Raw genomic sequence first — 19,305 nt, 5'->3', positions numbered from 1 at the left:
GACTGGATCGAGGGTAGAAATGGCTCTTTAGACTGTAAAGGTTGCAGACCCTTGTGCTATACAAATGAGGTGTCTTATTGCTTTAGGTAATAGTTTAAAAAGTAAATGTAGTTCTGTTGAAAATGTATACAAAGAAAACAGTGTTTGATACAAAAGCACGTGTATTTTCTTTTTTCTTAGTACATTTTGCAATGCATGGCATAAACAAACATTTATATCAACATGATGTCCACAAGGACAAGTGCAAACCTTCCTGAAATTCAAGAGCAGAAAACAACAGGAATAAGTCAAAGTTTCTTTACAAAAAGGAATATCGTATGGATGCTGAACATTGTTGAACTGGTAGAAAAGTTTTATTTTTTCAGATTAACTCCAACAACAACTCATAATATACATCTTGGTACATTCTTAAATTTTAGAAATTCATTCTGATTTCTCTGCTCCCAAGAATCTGACGTCAGGAAGCACATATTTATATAAATACGGATCATGTCATTATGGTCTCAGAACAAATTAAATAATCAATTGGATGCTTTCAAACCTCAAAGGTTTCCTCTCATTAGGACAAAGAGCATAAAATCCAGAAGCAACCTTCCAAGTAGATACAAAACCTCTTGTGCAACCTGTGCAATAGCCTAAAATATAACGTTTAAACTTGATTTAACAACAAAGTGAGGCTGAAAAAAATGGCACATCATATTCTGGTCATGTAGCAAAAACAGAGGGATGAAGAACAGTTTATATGTACAGCACACTGTGCAACAGCAGAGTATGCTTCCAACAAACAAAATAAAAAGTGCTCAAGATTGCCTTAAAAAATAAGAATGCTACTATTTCAACCTTAAACTCAGGCATTTATGTTGCTAAGGCAAAATGAAACAAATATAAACAAACTTAAAAAAAGACAAAAATAACATTTAATGTCTGGCTTCAGCATAGGTGCTGCCCTTTGTTGCATTTCCTTTTTTAAATAGAACCAAATTTAAATTCTTTACCGTCTTCAAAGGATTACAGAGAAAGTATGTACAGGTCAACTGAGGGATAAATTAATCTTATGCGAAGAAAGAAAGAACTGCAATCCAGTCCAACAGGCTGTATAGGTAAAAAGAAACCAGTGCAGGGGTGAACTAGACCGCGTGCAGCTGAACTCTTTAGTTCTGTCACTTAAGGCAGCAGTGCAGTATGAACAAGTTCCTTGTGTCATCTCCCACTCTTCTGCTTCATCCTTCCTCAAACACTTCCCCTTCACCTGTGCAGTTTTTCAAATAAGTTCAAAAGCACAGTCACAAAAAACAGGTGGAGTTATGAAGCCACAAACAGCACAGCTCAAAGACATCACAGCAGTAAAGGCAGCCAGGCGAGAAGAGCATGGCCTCTGAAGCTGTAGGCTCACTGGCTCTCAGCTGTTGCTCCATTGAGTTTGGATCCATCTTGTCCTTCACCACACGTACAACATGTGTCAGCATATCAGCTCCTGCTTTATCTCAGGTCGCGTGGGGAAAGGCGGCTCGCTGAAGGAGAAGGCGTCGCGGCCGGCCTTCAGCTCGCCCTTCCCAGGGCACATGAGGAACGATCCAAATGATCCCAGCTCTGGGGAAGGAGCCGGGCTCTCGGGCTCCGATTCCGACTGGCTCATCTCAGGCTCATCCAGTGAGCAGGCCGACATCGTGTGGAGGTGTGGGTGGGAGTGGGGGTTCAGCCAGGGGTGATTGAGACATTCTTCTGCCGTGGCTCTCTTCCTGTACACACAAACAATAACACTTTGGATGAGTGGAAATTCCCAAAGAGTTTATATAACCATTGGTTGGCTGGGGTCTTTCGAATTCAATCAGTTCTCTCAGACGTCCATTATGTTTCTTCTCATCGCTGGGTTTGTAAAACCACATAAACAGTACTTTTGCTCTAAAAATGTTGTTCCTCTTGTCTCATTGATAACCAAAATCATAAGAAATACTTGCATTCTCCCCCAGTGGTACCACTAATCTGTTGCAATTAAATGATGCTGGCTCGAGATTGTGGCTTTGGCCGTCAGACAAACAAATTATAGTTGCAAATTAAGGCCTCTTTGCTGGAGCAGTCTAATTTGGTTAAAAGTGAGGTTAATCAGAACTTCTTATGCTCCGATTTTTTAGCAAACTTGCATGACTGTTTACTCAGTGTCCAAATCAATGAAAAGGATTTTTCTTTTAAATGAAGTCAGCTTACAGTTAAAATGTGCAGAACAAGAAAATGACTGTGCCACATTGACGTAAATCTTGTAACCACACGGATGTAGTTCCTGCAGTTGTGAACATGACTCACTTCCTAGGTGAATAAATCTGTTTAAGGTGATGCAGACGGAAGCAGATTATTGATTTAGCTAAAAGATTATGAGTAACTTAATCTTTAAGTCAATTGTACAACACTAGCAAAGTTTTGCTTGCTCCTTTTTGTAGAGCGAATCTGCCACTAACCCTGCAATGAAAACAGACCTACAGTACTGGGTGTCTAAGATGCCGGGACAAGATGCACACATACATAGCAAAAACAAGTTATCTTTCTGAATAGTCCTCACCTGGGGTTTTTCACCAATAACGACTTGATAAAGTCAACAGCCAGGGAGGAGATCCCTTCGAACGTGTCCTGCGAATAGTCTATATTGACTTGGGAAATGTTGAGGAATGTCTCCTGCTTGTCATCACCCAGAAAGGGAGACTCGCCCGTCAGCATGACGTAGATCAGGACCCCAATGCTCCTGGAACAGAGAGAAGAAGAAGGATGTTATGGGGCAAAGGTGGCGTCTAAGAAGGTTACACCAGACTCTGCACAACGACTAATCTGCCTGATACAAGTACCAGTGGCGGTTGTTGGGCTGCCCTTAGTGGTAGTTGCAAGATATTTTGGTATCTATTATTACAAGATAACTGTGAACTAACTGTGCCATGGAGCTATTATGTACAACTAGTCAAAAACGTTTTCCACCACACTGAACTTGGCTTTTTTGGAAAGTTTTCGAACTCCCAGCAACAAACTGAAGAACAACACAGCGAACCAGCAACAAGTTGGTGCCTACTTCTACTATAGTCCTGTTGCATCTGAAGTCTGAACATCAAATCCAACCTAACCATGATCCTGCTCCAAGTTCAATAACCAGTAAAATTTGCTAAATAATGTCCAGGCTAAATACTGTAGTAGCAATAAAAGATAATACAAAAGTATTTTTCTACATTTTGTAACACCATGGCAATATGGAGATTGCATAGAAATACAAATTGTCAGAAGAGCAAAAGGCTTTCAGTAAGTTTTATATGAAAGGCAACCATATTGGATTTTCAAAACTCTTCTGGTAATTTTTTTATCTTTTAATTTGGAATTTAAACTTTTGAGAAAAAACATCACATCTAATGCATATTTACATCATATTATTTAAACAAACATTAGCAAGCAAGTATTTTAATCAATAAATATCTTATTTGGGATTATTATTTTTTTTGTAAAAAATAAAATTTGATTGTTTTATAGCAGGAGTCTCCAACTTCAGTCCTCCAAGGCTAGTGGCCTGCAACCTTAAGATGTGTCCTTGGTACAACAAACCTTAATTGAATGGCTGTATCAACTCCTCACCATGCAATCCTGTTAATGACCTAATTATTTGATTTGGGTATGTTGAAACCGACATGCATCTAAAACTTGTCGAATACCAGCGCTCAAGGACTGAAATTTAACACCTGTGTTTGCTGCTTTTTAAATGTCTGACAAGGTGGTGGTACTTGAAAGACTGAAGTTGAGAACCTTTGCTTTAAGCTGTTAATTGGTTATTAAAAAAAGGAAGAAAAAAAAACCCATCTTGCAATCAAAAGGTATAAAAAGGATTTTTTGTTGTTGTATGTCTATGTTTGGTCGCTGTTCTGTGGACATCTTGAATATATTTCCATGCCTTAAAATGAATGACAATGTATCACCCTTACCACATGTCTGTAGCAGTGCTGATGGGTTCATAGTTCAGGATTTCTGGTGCTAAAAGAGAAACACAGACCCAGTTAGCAATGAATTTTAACCGCTCAAAACTGAAAAGATGCACGCGAATCTGGGAATTTAAAAGCTGAAACCAGAACTCACCCACATATTCTGGAGTACCCAGGATCTCCCTGACCTCTGTGATCTTGTCCATCCTTCTGGACAAGCCAAAGTCCACAATACGAATGTCGCCCAGGGGTCTGGCACTGGTCAACAAGATGTTCTGGGGCTGGAGAGAAAACACACAAAGATTAGGCAAAGTTATGTTACATAATTACTATATATACACACTTGAAGTGGCCTGAGCTGTTACAGCTGGCGTCATCAACTGTCTGTGTAAATGAATACAAGGCATTTTGGCTAGCTAGTCCTGATAGGATTAGGGGTATAATTCATCAGCTTACAGGTTGCTGTTCTGATCATAGATCATCGACTGAGCCTATCAGGTACCTCTTGGCCACACAACAAAACCACTTAGGAGGCTTGTTTATGGGTTGGAAAAAATCAAAGTATACAGACAACTAAATTTACATCTGGGGGTGGCTTAATGGTGAAATTTGCACAGCAAATGAATGGTTGTATAAAGAGCAACCAGAAACTTGTTAATTTGTAGGAAACTTGGACACATTGTTACAGCAGGATGGATTGAAGTAAACATGAAAGTTCTGTTGAGGTCAAATTATTCCTGAAAGTAACAGGGTCACGACAAACTAAATGAGCTCTGGTTGCATAGTAAAAAAATCATCTTTCTCGCTCTGCGCCTCAAGGGCATAGATTGTCCTCAGCCGTCCTATAAATTCTGTGTCCTTACTTTCAGATCCAGATGGACAACACTGTTTCGATGCAGAAAGGCCACTCCGTTTAGGATCTGCTTGGCCAGTCGTATTACATCTTTCTCTGTGAAGGCCTCATCGTTATCCGCCACGCACTGGTGGAAGATCTCTCCACCTGCAGCACTGTAAAGACAGCAAAAGATGGAAACATTAAAATATGTTAGGAATAAGACAGAAGAAAAAAATATTCCTTTTTTAAGTTTGAATCACATATAATTATGGGAACATATGCAAACCTACGCTATCTCTGCAAATTTAGTCGACAACCCCAAATTAACTTCCATTTAAAAACAAAAAAATGCTACTTACTACTGTACTTTGATTTTAAAGAACAAAGTTCGTCCACATCTACATTTGCAGGAGGGTGAAACATAAATCAATAAAATTTTAGGAACACTGCCTGCGACTGTACCTTTCTCCTTTAGAGAATCTTAAGATTAGAATGGTTACATGAAGTTAGAGGGTCAGATAAGATATATCACAGTCTGATATAGAGCCAATGAGCTTAGAAAAATAGGAGGAAGAAGCAGAGGCCAACAATGCACAGCTAATCAAAACTTAGAACATTTGTGAATACAAAAGGAAATGTTAAACCTCTACGAATCCATAAAAAAACAAGGGAAGGGTAGCCTCAGACTGCGAAACTTCTGTTGTTTGCAAAATAAATTATTATGAATTTAAAGTTTTCGAGGCAGAAATCATCAGATTCCTGGCGACTTTTGATGTTCTTGTATAATACAGCTAAGTAAAGTGGAGACATGGTGGATTTAGGTTAGATGCCCGAGATCAGAGTCTTAAGCTGAAAGGTCTCCCCCTCAAAAAAAAAAAAAGAAACTACAACCATGTGCCGGGGATTTAAAAGGCACACATACTTTTCATCCTCAGAGGGAACCATGGGCATGATGTTACATAACCAGCACCTTCTCATCTCATGCTAGTCCTCCTAACCCCTAACTTCTAACTAACTTCAGCTGTAAATCAAGGACGTTTTTCTTTCTTGTCCTTTTTCAGAAATTCATAAACTAGTTTTTGGTTTCAACGAGATCAACAAGCATCCTACCTCCATACGTTTTGAAGATTTGAAAAGGAGCTAAATCACAGTTTAGAGACTTTCTTGATTTTAATGGTAAGAAAACAAAAAAAATTGTTTTACTGAGTCAAATTCCAAAACTAAACTCAAATCCGTCAACGTTAACTTCTCCTGCAAGCACTTACAGTCTGAACAGTCAAGCACCCGAAAGGACAAAGTGCTTCACAGCCTTTATTTAGCTGTCAGAAGAGAACCCTTGAGGAATGTGCTATCTTGATAAAGTCTGTTTTGCTTAAATTCAGTAGGGATAACATGTTTTAACTAAGAACTGTTGTTTTCCTTCTTTCCAAGAAAGTTAATGCACTTGATGTTGCTTTGGGAGCCACAGCGACTACCTTAGTGGGAAAATGTGTAAAAGCACATAGATAAAGAAAGGGCAGAAGTCACTGTCCTTGTTAGCAAAAACAAATCTGCATTAAAGCTACAGGAGAAGCCAACATTGGCAGACTGCCAAGTTGTGCACTTGTTTACGTCAGTACCTTGCCAACCAGTGTCACCAGGGATAACCTTACAGTTGAATTAATGTCCTGGACAATACTTTCAGTCAGTTCAACGGTTCAGTTGAAGTTAAGTGAGGTGTGTGTTATGTCACACATTGATATGAAAAAGAAATAAATAGGGGACCATTGAAAGCAAAATGAAAAAAAGTACCTTTGAGAACTTATTTGTCTTTAAAGTGACCATCTGTAAATGTATTGTCATTTTGCAGCAGGTTTCTGTGAAACTCACACATTGGACCTTGCACCTTAATTTATTGGAATCTATCTTCTGCCATTTCTCTGTCATCAGCACGGATGTGGTTGTGACTATGACATGTATATGAGTGTGTCTCACGTATCTCACAGAAGCATGCCGCTGTGCTACTTTTGGGAGCGTCACTTGATGTTGCTTACATTTAAACCCACAGGAAATGGAAAATGGTTTGCAGTTCTTGAAAATGAGGTTAGACACTTCAGAGATGCATGTTCTCGTTGTTTTATCAGTTTCACCATTAGTGTTTCAGCAAGTTTGACGCATCGTGTGCAGAAAGGATGATAGTGTCTGACATTTAAAAACCCTGCCGTTAAGTATTAACATATAGTTTGTGTGGAATAAGAGTAATTTGAGACCCCCACCGACTGACCTCCTGTTATGTTTTCTCTGCAGGCATGCCGAGTTGAACTGTGGCAATACTTCCTCTTTTATACTTTCTTCAAGCTGTCAAATGCAGCCATTTGTTCTGCAGAAGCATTCTAGGTCTAATATGGGACTGACCAGTGAGGACTGGATGGGATAAGGTTCTCAGCTTGGTCACCGAGGAGTACAGGAAAGGTGAAAAGTGAAACTGCACAATGTTAGCTCCCTCTAAAGAGTCAAATGAAGTAATTCAGCTGCAAACAGCCTTTACAAACTCTAATTGCACAAATTCATCATAGCAGCAAAGGGACATTTAGTTGTGACATCAAATAATATTTGACCATAGCAGTCAAGAGTCAGAAAGGCCAGTATGACTCTCCTGTTTTGGTGACAACGGCCTGCTAGTTTACATATGTAGCCAAGGGTAAACACTGCCTCATGCACTGACCAGCAAGTTTTAATGAGTAATCCGTGACTCAATATGTCATTTACACACAGCATGCTACATGTGGTTTTGCAACATTAGCGTTTGAAGTGACAGTTCCTGTCATCTGGCACAGCAAGAAGCTGAGACAGTGAGGCAACTTTGAGAAGAGCGAATAACCACAGAGAGAGAGAATTTCCATATAAGGCAGACTATATGCAACAGTAACTCAAAGCTGTGCATTAGTCACATGTCTCTATTCACAAGAAAATCCAGAAACATTGCATATGCAAAACACAGAATGTTGCGCGACAAGATTTGCTCTGATGAAAAGATCAACCAATAGAGAAAACCTTTCACATCAACTAGAAACTGGGTGAACAACCAGACAAAGCATGATTCTGTTGCAGTGCTTTACAGATTTTCTTATCTTAAATGAAGCCTCATGATTAGATTGCAGCTTTTTCAAAGAGAGGAATTTTGAGAAAAATAATATGGCATCTGTCTCATTAGTAGTAAAGAAAGCAGGGTTAACTATTTTGTAAACAGAAACACTTGGAAAATACCTTTAAGTAGAGCATGCATTTTTCAAGCCGTTTAAAGTGCTGACTTACCATTCTAGAACGAGGATAATTTCGGAGTTGGTTTCATAGACCTCATGCAGTCCCACCACATAGGGGTTAGCCTTGGCCAACTCCAGCACAGCTATCTCATTAAAGATGTCCATGCGGCAGTCGGCTCCCTTCCTTCTCTTTCGCAGAAACTTGGCAGCATACTGCTTTCCTGTTGCCTTCTCTGTGCACTTCTTCACCACAGCAAACTTTCCCCTGGGAATCAAAAAGGGGAGATATATAGGAGCGATTAGCAAAAAGGCAGAACAGTGACAAATGAGTGATTTTTTTCTGGTAAAATAGGTTATGAATTTATAGATTGCACAAAGAGCAGTTATGGACTGAGATAACAGTGGTCAGTAGCATCATTTGAAAGCAGGGACTGTTGTTGAATGCTGATATGCTCTGTTGAGAGGGCGCCATCAGATGTTCGGTGGAGTTTCTCTATTCCCCTCCTTTGCCTTTAGTAGTCATAGGGGTATGACAAGAAGCAGCTAAGCCTTAAACTTTTGGCAAGTGCTGCTAAAAGTGGGCAAGGGCCTGATAGGAGTACAAGTCAAACAAAAACACAGAGAAGCAAGAACTGGAAATCCAAATAATAATAAAAAAAACCGCTGAGATAACTTTTGCTGCAGATGAAGTCAAAAGAGGTGTTAAGGGTCACCTGTGGGTGCGGCAGGATATCCAGTGTGTGCAAAACTGCCACCATGTGTCAAACTGACACAATTACTAGCCCGTCCCCTCTCACACTGACAATAAGGCCCTGTTCACTTTCTTTTCTTCCCAGCTGACAGCCGGGGGGACACATGGATAGTGTTGATGCCTCCGCCCAGACCCTTAGTGAGACACTGATTCTCTTTTGACAAGTCATACAAAAGGTGACCAGTCAGCTAAAAACAGTGGCCACCAGACCAGGACCACCCAGCTGACCCTGGCCAGGCAAGGGGTAACTTGTTTTAGGTCTGTTGGAGTGTCATAAGCATCCAAAAGGTGGACACTACAATGTAGACATCTATGTCCAAGGAGAAACTCTGAGCCTTAAGAAAACAGAGTAGAGTCTAAAACTTTAAAGAACAGGGCTGAGTATAAATGAAAACCCCCATCAACATGGTTCCAGACAAATTCCCACACAGTTTAAACCCAAGACCAGTGTACTCCTGACCACAAACAGCAACTCTTCTGGCTTAGCTCTGTTTTGGCTCCTATCTGGGCTGTTTGGGGGCCCAGATTCTTCATCTCTTGTGCAGCTAACCGGCCACTCAGAATGGTGATGTACCACTCTTCAGCGTGAAAAAGGCGAAAGCCGTCACAGCCTTTTCATACTTAATTAGCCAAGTTCAGATCTGTCGGCTGGGAACTACATATGGAGTGAAAAGAAGTGACAAGTGGAAACGTAAAAGAGCAACAGGAGGCCTTTTCAAAGGTTGACAGCAGGTCAGAGGTCACTAAACAAGGCCATCTTCCAGCTGGCTATGTTCACACTCTTGTTTCAGATGCACAGAACCTTTTGTTAATAATTCAAGCAGAGGAGTTGCTTTACTTGTTGTTTGCAAATGTATGTAGAAGATTTAAACCCTGACATTTAGAATTGGTTGGATAATGCAGAGTTAATATTTAGGTTTATCTTTCAACAGAATCTGTTAAAAATTGTAATCCATCATCAGCTGTACATTGACACAAAACAAATTCCCCTTCTTGCATTTGAGAGATTTTGATGATTCCATTAAGAAATCAGCTTCCTGCCATGTCTTTGCCGTTTCTCCCTTAGCAGGTCACTGTCTCATGTCAGATGTGTGATGAGAAATGACAACTGTTGCAGCTTGTATTTGCCTGTTTCACAGATGGAAGAGACGTTCCTCTTCCTGGTTTCGAGTTAACCCCTGCATTTTTTGTGCGCTCCTCTGAAGAGGAGCCTAGCTCATAATACAAAGCATGATAATGAAACTTAATAAATAGAAAAGAAACGGGCCACATGGATTCTTTAACTTTAGATGGCTAAAGGATGGCTAGTGTGGAGATATTGAAACTGGCACCACGAGTGTTTTAATGTGGCAGAAGAATTGATGTGCAGACTTTACACCTGACTTCCTATTGTGCGTTTGCATACATTCCTTCACCTAATGCAATTATGGGGCCTGATCTCAGGAAGTTGTTGGGTTGAAATAATAAGAAACGGATGGAGAGTTAGAGGTTGCTATAATCTGTACCTCATGGGCATCCTATAGCTAGCAGTGGATGGTGTTAGTTCTCAGAATGTCTGAAAGCAAAATCGGCCAATCAGAATACAAACAGTCTAAAAGCAAGCTTATTATGGAAGATGAGACACTAATAAACTAGGACAATGTGATAACCCACATTTCCCTCTCTATTCTCTTTTTCCATTATCACAGTGACCCCGCCAATGTACCTGAGCTTTAGGATCTTGATAAGATGAGATCTGGTCATAAAGAACAGTGGAAATCTACCAAATATATCATTGACATCTTGAATGGCAGGCAGCTGAAATATTTATACCCCCCTAAAAATTGTAAGCAAACCTTTGCAAATGTTATATTGCACACATTGATATTAAAATATAAATCCTATATATTGTGCAGATCTAAACTAAACAGATTCTGAATGAAGCAAAAAGGGTTTTGCCTTGATTTAAGGATAGAATGACTGTTTGTGAAAAAGGTTATTTCATGAAAGCTTGAGTGAAACAGCAAGTATAAGATTGTCAAAAACAATCTTACACTTAAGTCTTAAGTACACTTAAGATAAAATAAGATAAATTTGATGCGATTTATGACTTACGACCACAATATTTAACCACAAACGTGGGCATAAAACACCTGGCGATGAAGTGAATGCATTACACAGCAGTACTCCTTACAGTCTAGATGACATTAGGTGTTAGAAGTCTGGAGGAGGGTGCCAGTTTTTAAAAACCTTAAAATTTACTTTTCCTCACAAGCCATCTAAAATATTTAATAATAACCATCTGTTCAGAAACGTTAAGCCGAGACCCTCAAAAGCGCATTAAGAGTGCGCGCCCCCCCGGTGCCAAGCGCTGCTCCTTCACGAGATGGAACGCGGCTCAATAAATGTCCAATTAACGCGCTTTCCAAGCACGTGCAGCAAGTAAATATAATATGATTATATGATTTCAGAAAATCCATGCATTGTTGCAAAGTGCGACCCCTATTAACTCTGCCAGAGAATTAGCCGACAGATTTTTACTGCGTTTACTGGAGTTCAAAATGCGCAACAAAAACAACTCACCTGCCCAGTTCTTTGCCCAGCAGCTCGTAATTTTCAGTGAACGGCTCTTTTCTTATCTTCGTGTGGATTTCTGTCACCATCCCGTTCTTGTTCATTGTTGCTGAGTTTGGCACTAAAGTCACTCCTTGGAATTAAACACTCTCCTATTCACAACAAATGCGAGAATAAAACACGATTTTCGGCTCAGTTCAACCAATAACTAGCATCATAAAAAAGCCGAGCCAGCTTGAGTCAAATAAAGAAGTGTGAGAACACCGGGAGGTAATCCAGGTTAAACGTTTCCCAACCAAGCAGATGCTACTGACAGGAGTGTTTAACTGTGTCTGTGAATTAAGTCTGGCTGCTGCTATAATACGTGGACATAAACTCCTCATCAGGAACCAACCCCTGCGTCTGACGCACAGCACCGCAAGCCAATCACTACACTTAACTGGGCGGACCGTGAAGCCAGCTGGCAAATGGAAGCAAGGTGACAGGGGCTTATTGGTGTAAGGTACAGTGACATGAGGCTCTTCTTTTTGTTAACTAAGACTAAACTGGAAACACTATTGATTTAGATTTGTTAATAACTTTGCGAGCTTAAAGTGCCTCACTTTTCAACTTTTGAAAATTGACTCACTTTTGCCTACAGAAGTACTTTTATTCTCTGTGGCACGCAGTTATCTGAAACACTGCTCAGAAATGTTGCTCCACATTTACATGATAGCATCATACTGTTGCTGCAAACCATTGGAGGCCATTGGAGTGCAGTTTGAGTAAATTTGAGATTATTTGAGCTTTGTGACGTGGCGCAATGTCCTGCTGTAAGTAGCCATCAGAAAAATGGGTACATTGTAGTCATACAAGAATAGACATGGTTAACATGACAATAAATTATCCACTCAGCAGTACCACCACCAGCCTGAACTATTACTGCATGTTTTCATGTTGTCTGTGCCATACCACCTTAATGGTACAGCTGAAATTGAGACTCATTGGACCAGGCAATGATTTTTCAATCTGTTGTTATCCAATCTTGTGATCCTTTGTGAACAATAGTCTGAGTTTCCTTTTAGCGAACAGGAGTGGTACTTGGTGTGGTCTTCTGCTGCTTTAATCTGCTTTAAGGTTTGACATGTTAACCCAATGTTCCTGCTCAATTCTACATGCAAAATACATATTAAAACCCCAAACAAATCTCACTTTTACATGGGAAAACGAACATTTATATTCATTCAAAATCCCATCCAAATAAAAAAAAAGTATCTTCAGTATTTCTTTTTTTCCTGACTGTTTGCTTGATCTTTGGTAATACCGCAAGTGCAACTCTCTCATCGTTTGGAAGATTGCCTCAAGCTATAAGAGTTCCCCGCACAGCATTTTTCTTATCTGTGGGAGAGTTGTTTGTCTGCATGTCATCAAACAGAAATGTAAGGAATCCCACCAAACAACATCTCAATGTGCTCAGGTTTGATTGGAAAAGGTGATGCACAATGTTCAGATGTCCATGTTGTTGCTTACATAAGAGTTTCACATAAACCAATTTGTCAAGGGTTGATTTTGGTTGTTAATGTATATTCCTTGAATATGGTGCTGCTAAGTGAATAATATGGTTCTTCCTAATAAATGCCTAAAACATTAGTAAGCTTGTTAATTTTTTTGATCAAACATGACTTGTACAAATCTACAAGCATCACATTTGTCCTTCTGGGATAAATTATTTATCGTTATCGCTAAATAAAGACAGGAACAGAGATTTAAAAGACAAGATTCCTGCATGACAGATTTCTCTGTGCTGGTTTTGTGGCCTGTGGCTGAAAACATAGCGAGTGGTTGGTCACATGCGGTACATAGCTGTTATCATGCAGACAGAGCAGGATTTGTTCAATCTTATCAAACTAAAGCTAATTTTGTTACCATAAATAGCAGCTGATGTAAAAGCAAACTATTGAGAAAGAGGCCATACCAAAACCTTACCATCTAGTGAAAGGAAGCTTACACAATCTGTTCCACCTTCTCAAATTGTTACCTTATGTTTAATTGAGCCTACTGTGTAGGCTTGACCCTTTTTCTCATACAGAGTTTCCCATTAAAGCCCAGGCTGGAGTTCAGAGGAACCATGTCAGGAAAGGAGCTCCATCTGGCCCCAGAGGCTTAATAAAAACACATACCAGCGAATTAGCCTGCCAGCCTGAAGTTTAGCTTGCATAAATATGAAAACTTTCAGTCATGACTTGGGAAGGGCAAACAACTTTGGAACAAATAGGCATTGTTCTGAAATAGGTCCAAAGAGGCACTTCAGAGTTGTTTTACAAGACCTGAGCCATAAATTAACATTTGGGTGTGATCCATAAAGAGTTCCCTATATATTTAAATAGGGTACTAATAGAGGGATACATGATACCTACACGTTTCAGCTTTGCAAACATTGACAAATTATCATGCAGGTTATCAGTTCATATGACAGGCTTTTTATCAGTTGTTTATTTACAGTTTCAGGTTGTTGTCCAGTCAACCTGATAAATGTAGTAGTGTCCCGGTTTCAAGCACATATCACTTTCAGATGAAAGGAAATACATTTGGATGTTCCAAGACATCCCAGGAACCACAGAGGCTCATCTGTTTTGATCTGTAAAATGCTGGTACCACAGTGTCACTGTTCACTGTGAAGCTAATCTGAAATTCCCAGATACCCCCATGGACAACCCAACTGTTTTCTGGAGAAAGGTTTTATGATCAGATGATGCAAAGTTCTAACAAGTAGCATTAAGGAGTCAAAGTTAGACTTTCAAACCCAAGAACACTATATAAACTGCCAAGCATGGTGGGGGTAGCATCATACTGAGGGTCTGTTTTACTGCTGGTGTTATTGGTGCATTGCAGAAAGTGGTAGAACTAAAACAAAAGGGATGACTATTTACAGATTCTACATTTCATTCCAATGAAGCAGGTAAACAGTTGAAACTACAGCACAATGATCCCAATTACACACCTGAACTGGTTTTGGAATGGCTAAAGCAGGCTACCAATAAGCTTCTGGAAAAGTCCTGACCGCAAAAGTGATGACAACTAATTGACTCTGCTTAAAAGTTTGCCTCTTACAAGAAAGCCAGATAATTTAAATGAATGCCAATTTGGCCAAGACGTAATCAGAGGTTTAGCCTTTTTGCAACCTGCTAAGGGATATTTATTCAAACATCCCTTAATTTTGTGTATATTTTACTCTACTTGGATTAGAGAAAACATGTGTGTTAAAGTAACTATGTTACTTTCCTATTATTTGTCCACCTCTAAAGAAGAACAGTTGAAAGTCAGATATGTGAAACTGACTTTGTCATGCAGAAATGATATCCAGAGAGCGGCTGAAGATAAAAGAGAAGGTAACAGATGTGAACTTAACAAGAGGCGCTCTCCAGTGCTGGAAAAAAAATGACCAGTGGGCTAAATAGACATTTGTAGGCTTTTTATCACTCCCTTATGTAAACGTGTCCGAGGGAGGCTGACAAAATTTTGACCACTTGTTGATAGACGTCCTATCTTTCTTTTCACCACCAGAAACTGGGGCAGTTCTTCTTACGTAAGTCTTTTTCTCATTTGACAGTTTGACACAGTTCTGTTAATTGTTTAATCTTGTTCATTTAAAGGCTGCTAGAAGACCAGCGCAGCTTTATCAAGCTTTCCTAATGTGATAGCATCCCAGACCTTTCCTGGCCTAATTCAGCCTGTTGTATTTAGTCAGGTTTCATTTGTTTTTGCTTTTGGTTGGGAGGCCAGAACATGGCAGCTCACTCTCCACATAACCTCTACAAGGTATGAGATGGTGCTTTAGGAAAATGTGACACCATCTTTAAAAATAAATTAAAGATTTATCAGAGATGGACTGTGCAACATGACAGTGAACCAAGACTTGCTGGCAAATCCACTGAGGAGGGGTTGAGAATGAAGAAACGGAAGCTCAGATCTTTGAGATGCTGTCGGGTGACCTAATATGGGCTTTACATGCAAAAACAACAACAACCCTCATCCATTTTCTATACATGCCTCTTCCATACAGGGTAGCTGTGTAGGGAGCTGGTGCCTATCTCCAGCAGTCTACGAGCCAAAGGCATGGTACACCCTGGACAGGTTGCCAGTCAATCGCAGAGCACCACACAACCATGCACACACCCTGCTCACACCTAGGGCAAAATAGAGAGACCAATTACCCCAACAGTCATGTTTATGGACTGTGGAAGGAAGCCAGGGTACCCAGAGAGAGCCTACACATGCACAGGAAGAACATATAAACTTCATGTAGAAAGAGTCCAGACCAGGAGTTGAACCCAGGACCTTCTTGCTGCAAGGCAACAGTGCTACCAACTGCACCACCATGCAGCCCACCCAAAAATATCTTGCAGCTAAATGTGAACAGTGGGGCAATCTTTCCGCAAACCAATGTCAGAAACTGGTTCATGGCTACATGGAAGCATATTAATGAAGCTATTTCAGTCAAACGGAGTAGGACTAGCATTAGGGTGTTGAAACCTTTTTCTCAATTGTACATATTTATGTTGAAATATTTTGTTACATTTTTTTACATCTTGGTTACATGTTATTAAATCACGTTCACTTCTTAAAATAAACATATTAATATTTAAGGTTGTATCCTATAATATTTCTTTCATATAAAATACTCTGTTTTGTGGAAACAGTTTTGTAAACAAAAGTTAAAGGCTTCCCAGTTATGAAATGTCTTATCACTTTGTGTTTGTTTCCCATATTTGGTTCGACATTTAAATTAGAAAGACTGATTGCTGCTGTCAATAGCTTCCCTCAAAGTAAAATCCCATGAGAGCAAGAATCAAGCTTTCTTAGGAAATGTGTCTTGTTGGTGAGACCTTAAGGACCACATCTACATGATTGTAGAACACCAAATCCATGTCAGGAATGATTGCTAGCTGTCTAAATTCTCTGTTTATTCTTCTTAGCAACAAAGCATTGTTTATGCACAAAGAAGATCCCACCTAATGACAGGCTTCTATCTTTGAATGGCTACTTGGTAATCTATCCTCGATCTCTAGGTGTTTCCAGTTTACTCTGAGACCTCATGCAGGGTTGCAGCACAGTTGTATGTTTTGCAATTTGTAATTAACATGCAGCTGATGCCTTTAACTAACAGTTTTATGCCCCTGCAATAGCAGGCACCAATTTAGACATGTAGAGAGTTAGTGGATATTGTAGTTGAAGGCAAGTGCAGCCTTTGATGAAATTCAGAGACTGTGATGTCATGCTTTCATCAACATTTAAAATAATTTGTGGATTAGGTTAACACCTGTGAGCCTTTTTCACACATTAGTGTAATCTCTAATCTGTTCACAGTGACTTCAGTGTACAAGCACTGAAGTCTGAATGGAAAGTGCTTGCACATTTATAATGCACAACAATCTAAACGCTTTGGTTGATTTGGGTAGTTATAACAAAAACAATAATTTTAGCTCTCCTTGCAGGGGTTTTCTACATCAGATAAACTTCAATGGCTAATAAAAGAGGGAGCACACTTCCTGCCTGTGGCGTGGAAGTGAAGAATCAGCCATTACCCAAACCCTGTCTCAAGAAGACATTCTCTGCAGGACAGCGGGATGACGTGTGAGGCTTATGCTGGAGTGGTATTCACAAACTCCTAATCCTTTTGGCTACACAGTAGAAAACTCTGAAGGACCGATAAAAACAAGGGTTCAGAGTAGCTCCAGCGCTGATCGCCCTGTTTGTAAGCTGGGGAGAACATAAGCAAACACAGTCGAAAGGGAGGCCGTGTGTGGCCTCTTTGAGAATCCTCCATGTAAAGCCACCCATCAAATCATTTGGTTACTGTAGGTACAGTAAACACAAAGGCCTGCTTTTCTCTGTATGCAGCTATACACACAAATATACATAAAACCTTTTGCAGGGAGCTCACAGGGAATTTATGAGGCACTGTGTCTGCCTTAAACTTAAGCCTGTGTTTCATCAGCCTGATGTCTGCACAGAGAAAATTAATGTTTTGAAATGTTTTATATCATCTATTAAATCTAAAATAAGAGCATTATTTTACTCCTGTGAGTAAGAAAACATGTGCACCTTCCTTGATCTTATCAATATCAATCTAAAGACTTAAAAGCAAAATAGCATTTTCTTCTTATTTTGTTTTCCACAAGTAGCAGCATTTATTTCTTATTGGTGCAGCCTGTGATCTGCGTGGGCTGGTGCCAAAGAGCAGCAGCAGCAGCAACAGCACAGGAAGAGAAGGATGAAAAACAGAGAAGATGAAAGCTGTACTCAGGTAGATGTAGCAGAGAAGACGTTCACCACATCCTGTCTCTTTTTCTGGTGATGTGACTTCTCGGATTGCAGGTATTCATAAATCAAGCTTTTCACACATCTGCCCCTGCGATGGCTTTTTCATAAAGAGAGTGATTGCATACATAATAAATCAGATACCTAATGCTGTTTTCCTACCTGTTTAACAATACCAGCTAAGAAAAATGTGTCAAGTTTCTGTGAAAACATCACAATGCACATTTGGATAGTGCACCACCCTAAAAGCTGTTGTGGGTGTGTGGGTATGTGGCATTAACAGATCCAGCCAAGCTTAGCAATGGCCAGACATTGCACAGACATACCAACTTGGAAACTAAAAGGCTTTTCTCAGCTGTTGTCTCAGTGACAATCCTTTGTCCTTTTAAACCCTACAAAAAAGAAGACTGAACCTTTTTAATTCATTGTACAATAGACATTCCAGTCTATTTTTGTATTATTTGGATAACATCAGAAGATAGTAATGCCAACACTTTGGAGTATTTTAGGAAAAAATTTAATTTAGGTCACTGACTCATGATACTGAACCAGTGGACATCCATCAAAGCCTTATCTTAAGAAGCTGATTGCACAAACAAATCATTGTTGTCTCAGTTGGTAAAAACCAGCAATCATAAGCTTGATTTTTTGCTTCCCTCAACAACAGATAAAATCTGGCTTTGCACTCTTTATTTTTATAGATTGTTGGATAAGTCCATTCAGCGAGGAAAATGTAATCACAACGAATGTGCAGGGGTGATAAAAGAAGACATGCCAGCTGCCAGGAGTAAAATGAGAAACGGAAATGGAGGAGACATTTGGAAGCCGAGAAATCCGTTTGGAATGTCTGAGTCAGGAGAGAAATGGAAAAAAAGTATTTCAATTGGCGCAGTGAGCTTGAGAAGTAGAAAGAGTTGCAGGATGAGGATTAAGAAATATGAACATGCACTGCAGAAAACCAAGTTGTGGAAAAGGCAAATAAAAGGGGAGAATGATGAACAAAATCCCCTGTGATTCTCAGCATGTCTGATGCAGAAACTGTTACAAGGACATGAGCATAAAATACAAGGAGGATACTAGCAGCTACATCAGCGAGTCTTTGGATGATGTTAGTTTGCTGTGTGTTGTAGCAGACTCTTAATGAGGTAATTTCCTGATTATTTCTTGTGTTCTGTTTGTTTCCTGTTATGAAATATTTCCCTCATGCAGCTACTGGACATGCCAAATGGACACAATATGTTTAGCAAAGCATATGTGCCTTTTTTACTTTGATTTCATTGTGTCTTTTTACTGAAACCTGCTCCCAGTTGGTTTGTCACTTCTACAAGAAAAGGAAATCTGAGGATGGACGAAACGAGTCAGTGACTCAGGTGACAGCAGGTTGACGTGACCAAATGCCATCTGAGCCACGGCACAGGTCAAAGGTCGGCTTGGTGCTAATGATTACCGGGTGAAGCGTGCTACCTCTGTTTTTGTTTGGGTAGTCATGGCAACACATCAACAAGAGTAATTTTTCTTAACCGTTTAATGTCCTCACTGAATAAGATATTGAAAAAAAAATTTATTTTCCCTTTTTGTTGGTTCTATGTGGAACAACAATAGTAATCTTTTTTCCTATGAATGATGTGAAATATCAAAAAACATGTATGTTATTCATGTGATGGACCAACACACAGTAGT

At 39.7% G+C, this 19,305-nt stretch overlaps 1 protein-coding gene across 1 annotated transcript; it reads right to left on the bottom strand.

The window, feature by feature from the left end:
- Nucleotides 1-329: 329 nt before the first annotated feature.
- Nucleotides 330-11,675, bottom strand: LOC124864407 (serine/threonine-protein kinase 17A-like). The gene is made up of 7 exons (XM_047359186.1): nt 11,335-11,675; nt 8,074-8,286; nt 4,808-4,952; nt 4,099-4,225; nt 3,948-3,996; nt 2,555-2,734; nt 330-1,739 (listed from the first exon to the last, which is right to left on the bottom strand). Exons 1-7 carry the CDS (start codon nt 11,427-11,429, stop codon nt 1,460-1,462), a joined length of 1,089 nt encoding a protein of 362 aa, XP_047215142.1. The 5' UTR covers nt 11,430-11,675; the 3' UTR covers nt 330-1,459.
- Between the last annotated feature and the right edge of the window lie 7,630 nt (nt 11,676-19,305).

This window comes from Girardinichthys multiradiatus, chromosome Y, assembly GCF_021462225.1.
Source record: "Girardinichthys multiradiatus isolate DD_20200921_A chromosome Y, DD_fGirMul_XY1, whole genome shotgun sequence".
Classification (NCBI taxonomy): domain Eukaryota; kingdom Metazoa; phylum Chordata; class Actinopteri; order Cyprinodontiformes; family Goodeidae; genus Girardinichthys; species Girardinichthys multiradiatus.
Note: the sequence above shows the minus strand (reverse complement) of the source record. Positions and strands in the feature narration are given on the sequence as shown.

What these genes read in the sequence shown, in the direction of transcription:
- LOC124864407 (XM_047359186.1), bottom strand. Translation starts at nt 11,429, where the DNA reads ATGAACAAGAACGGGATGGTGACAGAAATCCACACGAAGATAAGAAAA. An exon ending in GGGTACTCCAGAATATGTGG is followed by an intron (nt 3,997 to 4,098) that starts GTGAGTTCTGGT and finishes TTTCTCTTTTAG; the next exon opens with CACCAGAAATCCTGAACTAT. An exon ending in AGCACTGCTACAGACATGTG is followed by an intron (nt 2,735 to 3,947) that starts GTAAGGGTGATA and finishes TCTCTGTTCCAG; the next exon opens with GAGCATTGGGGTCCTGATCT.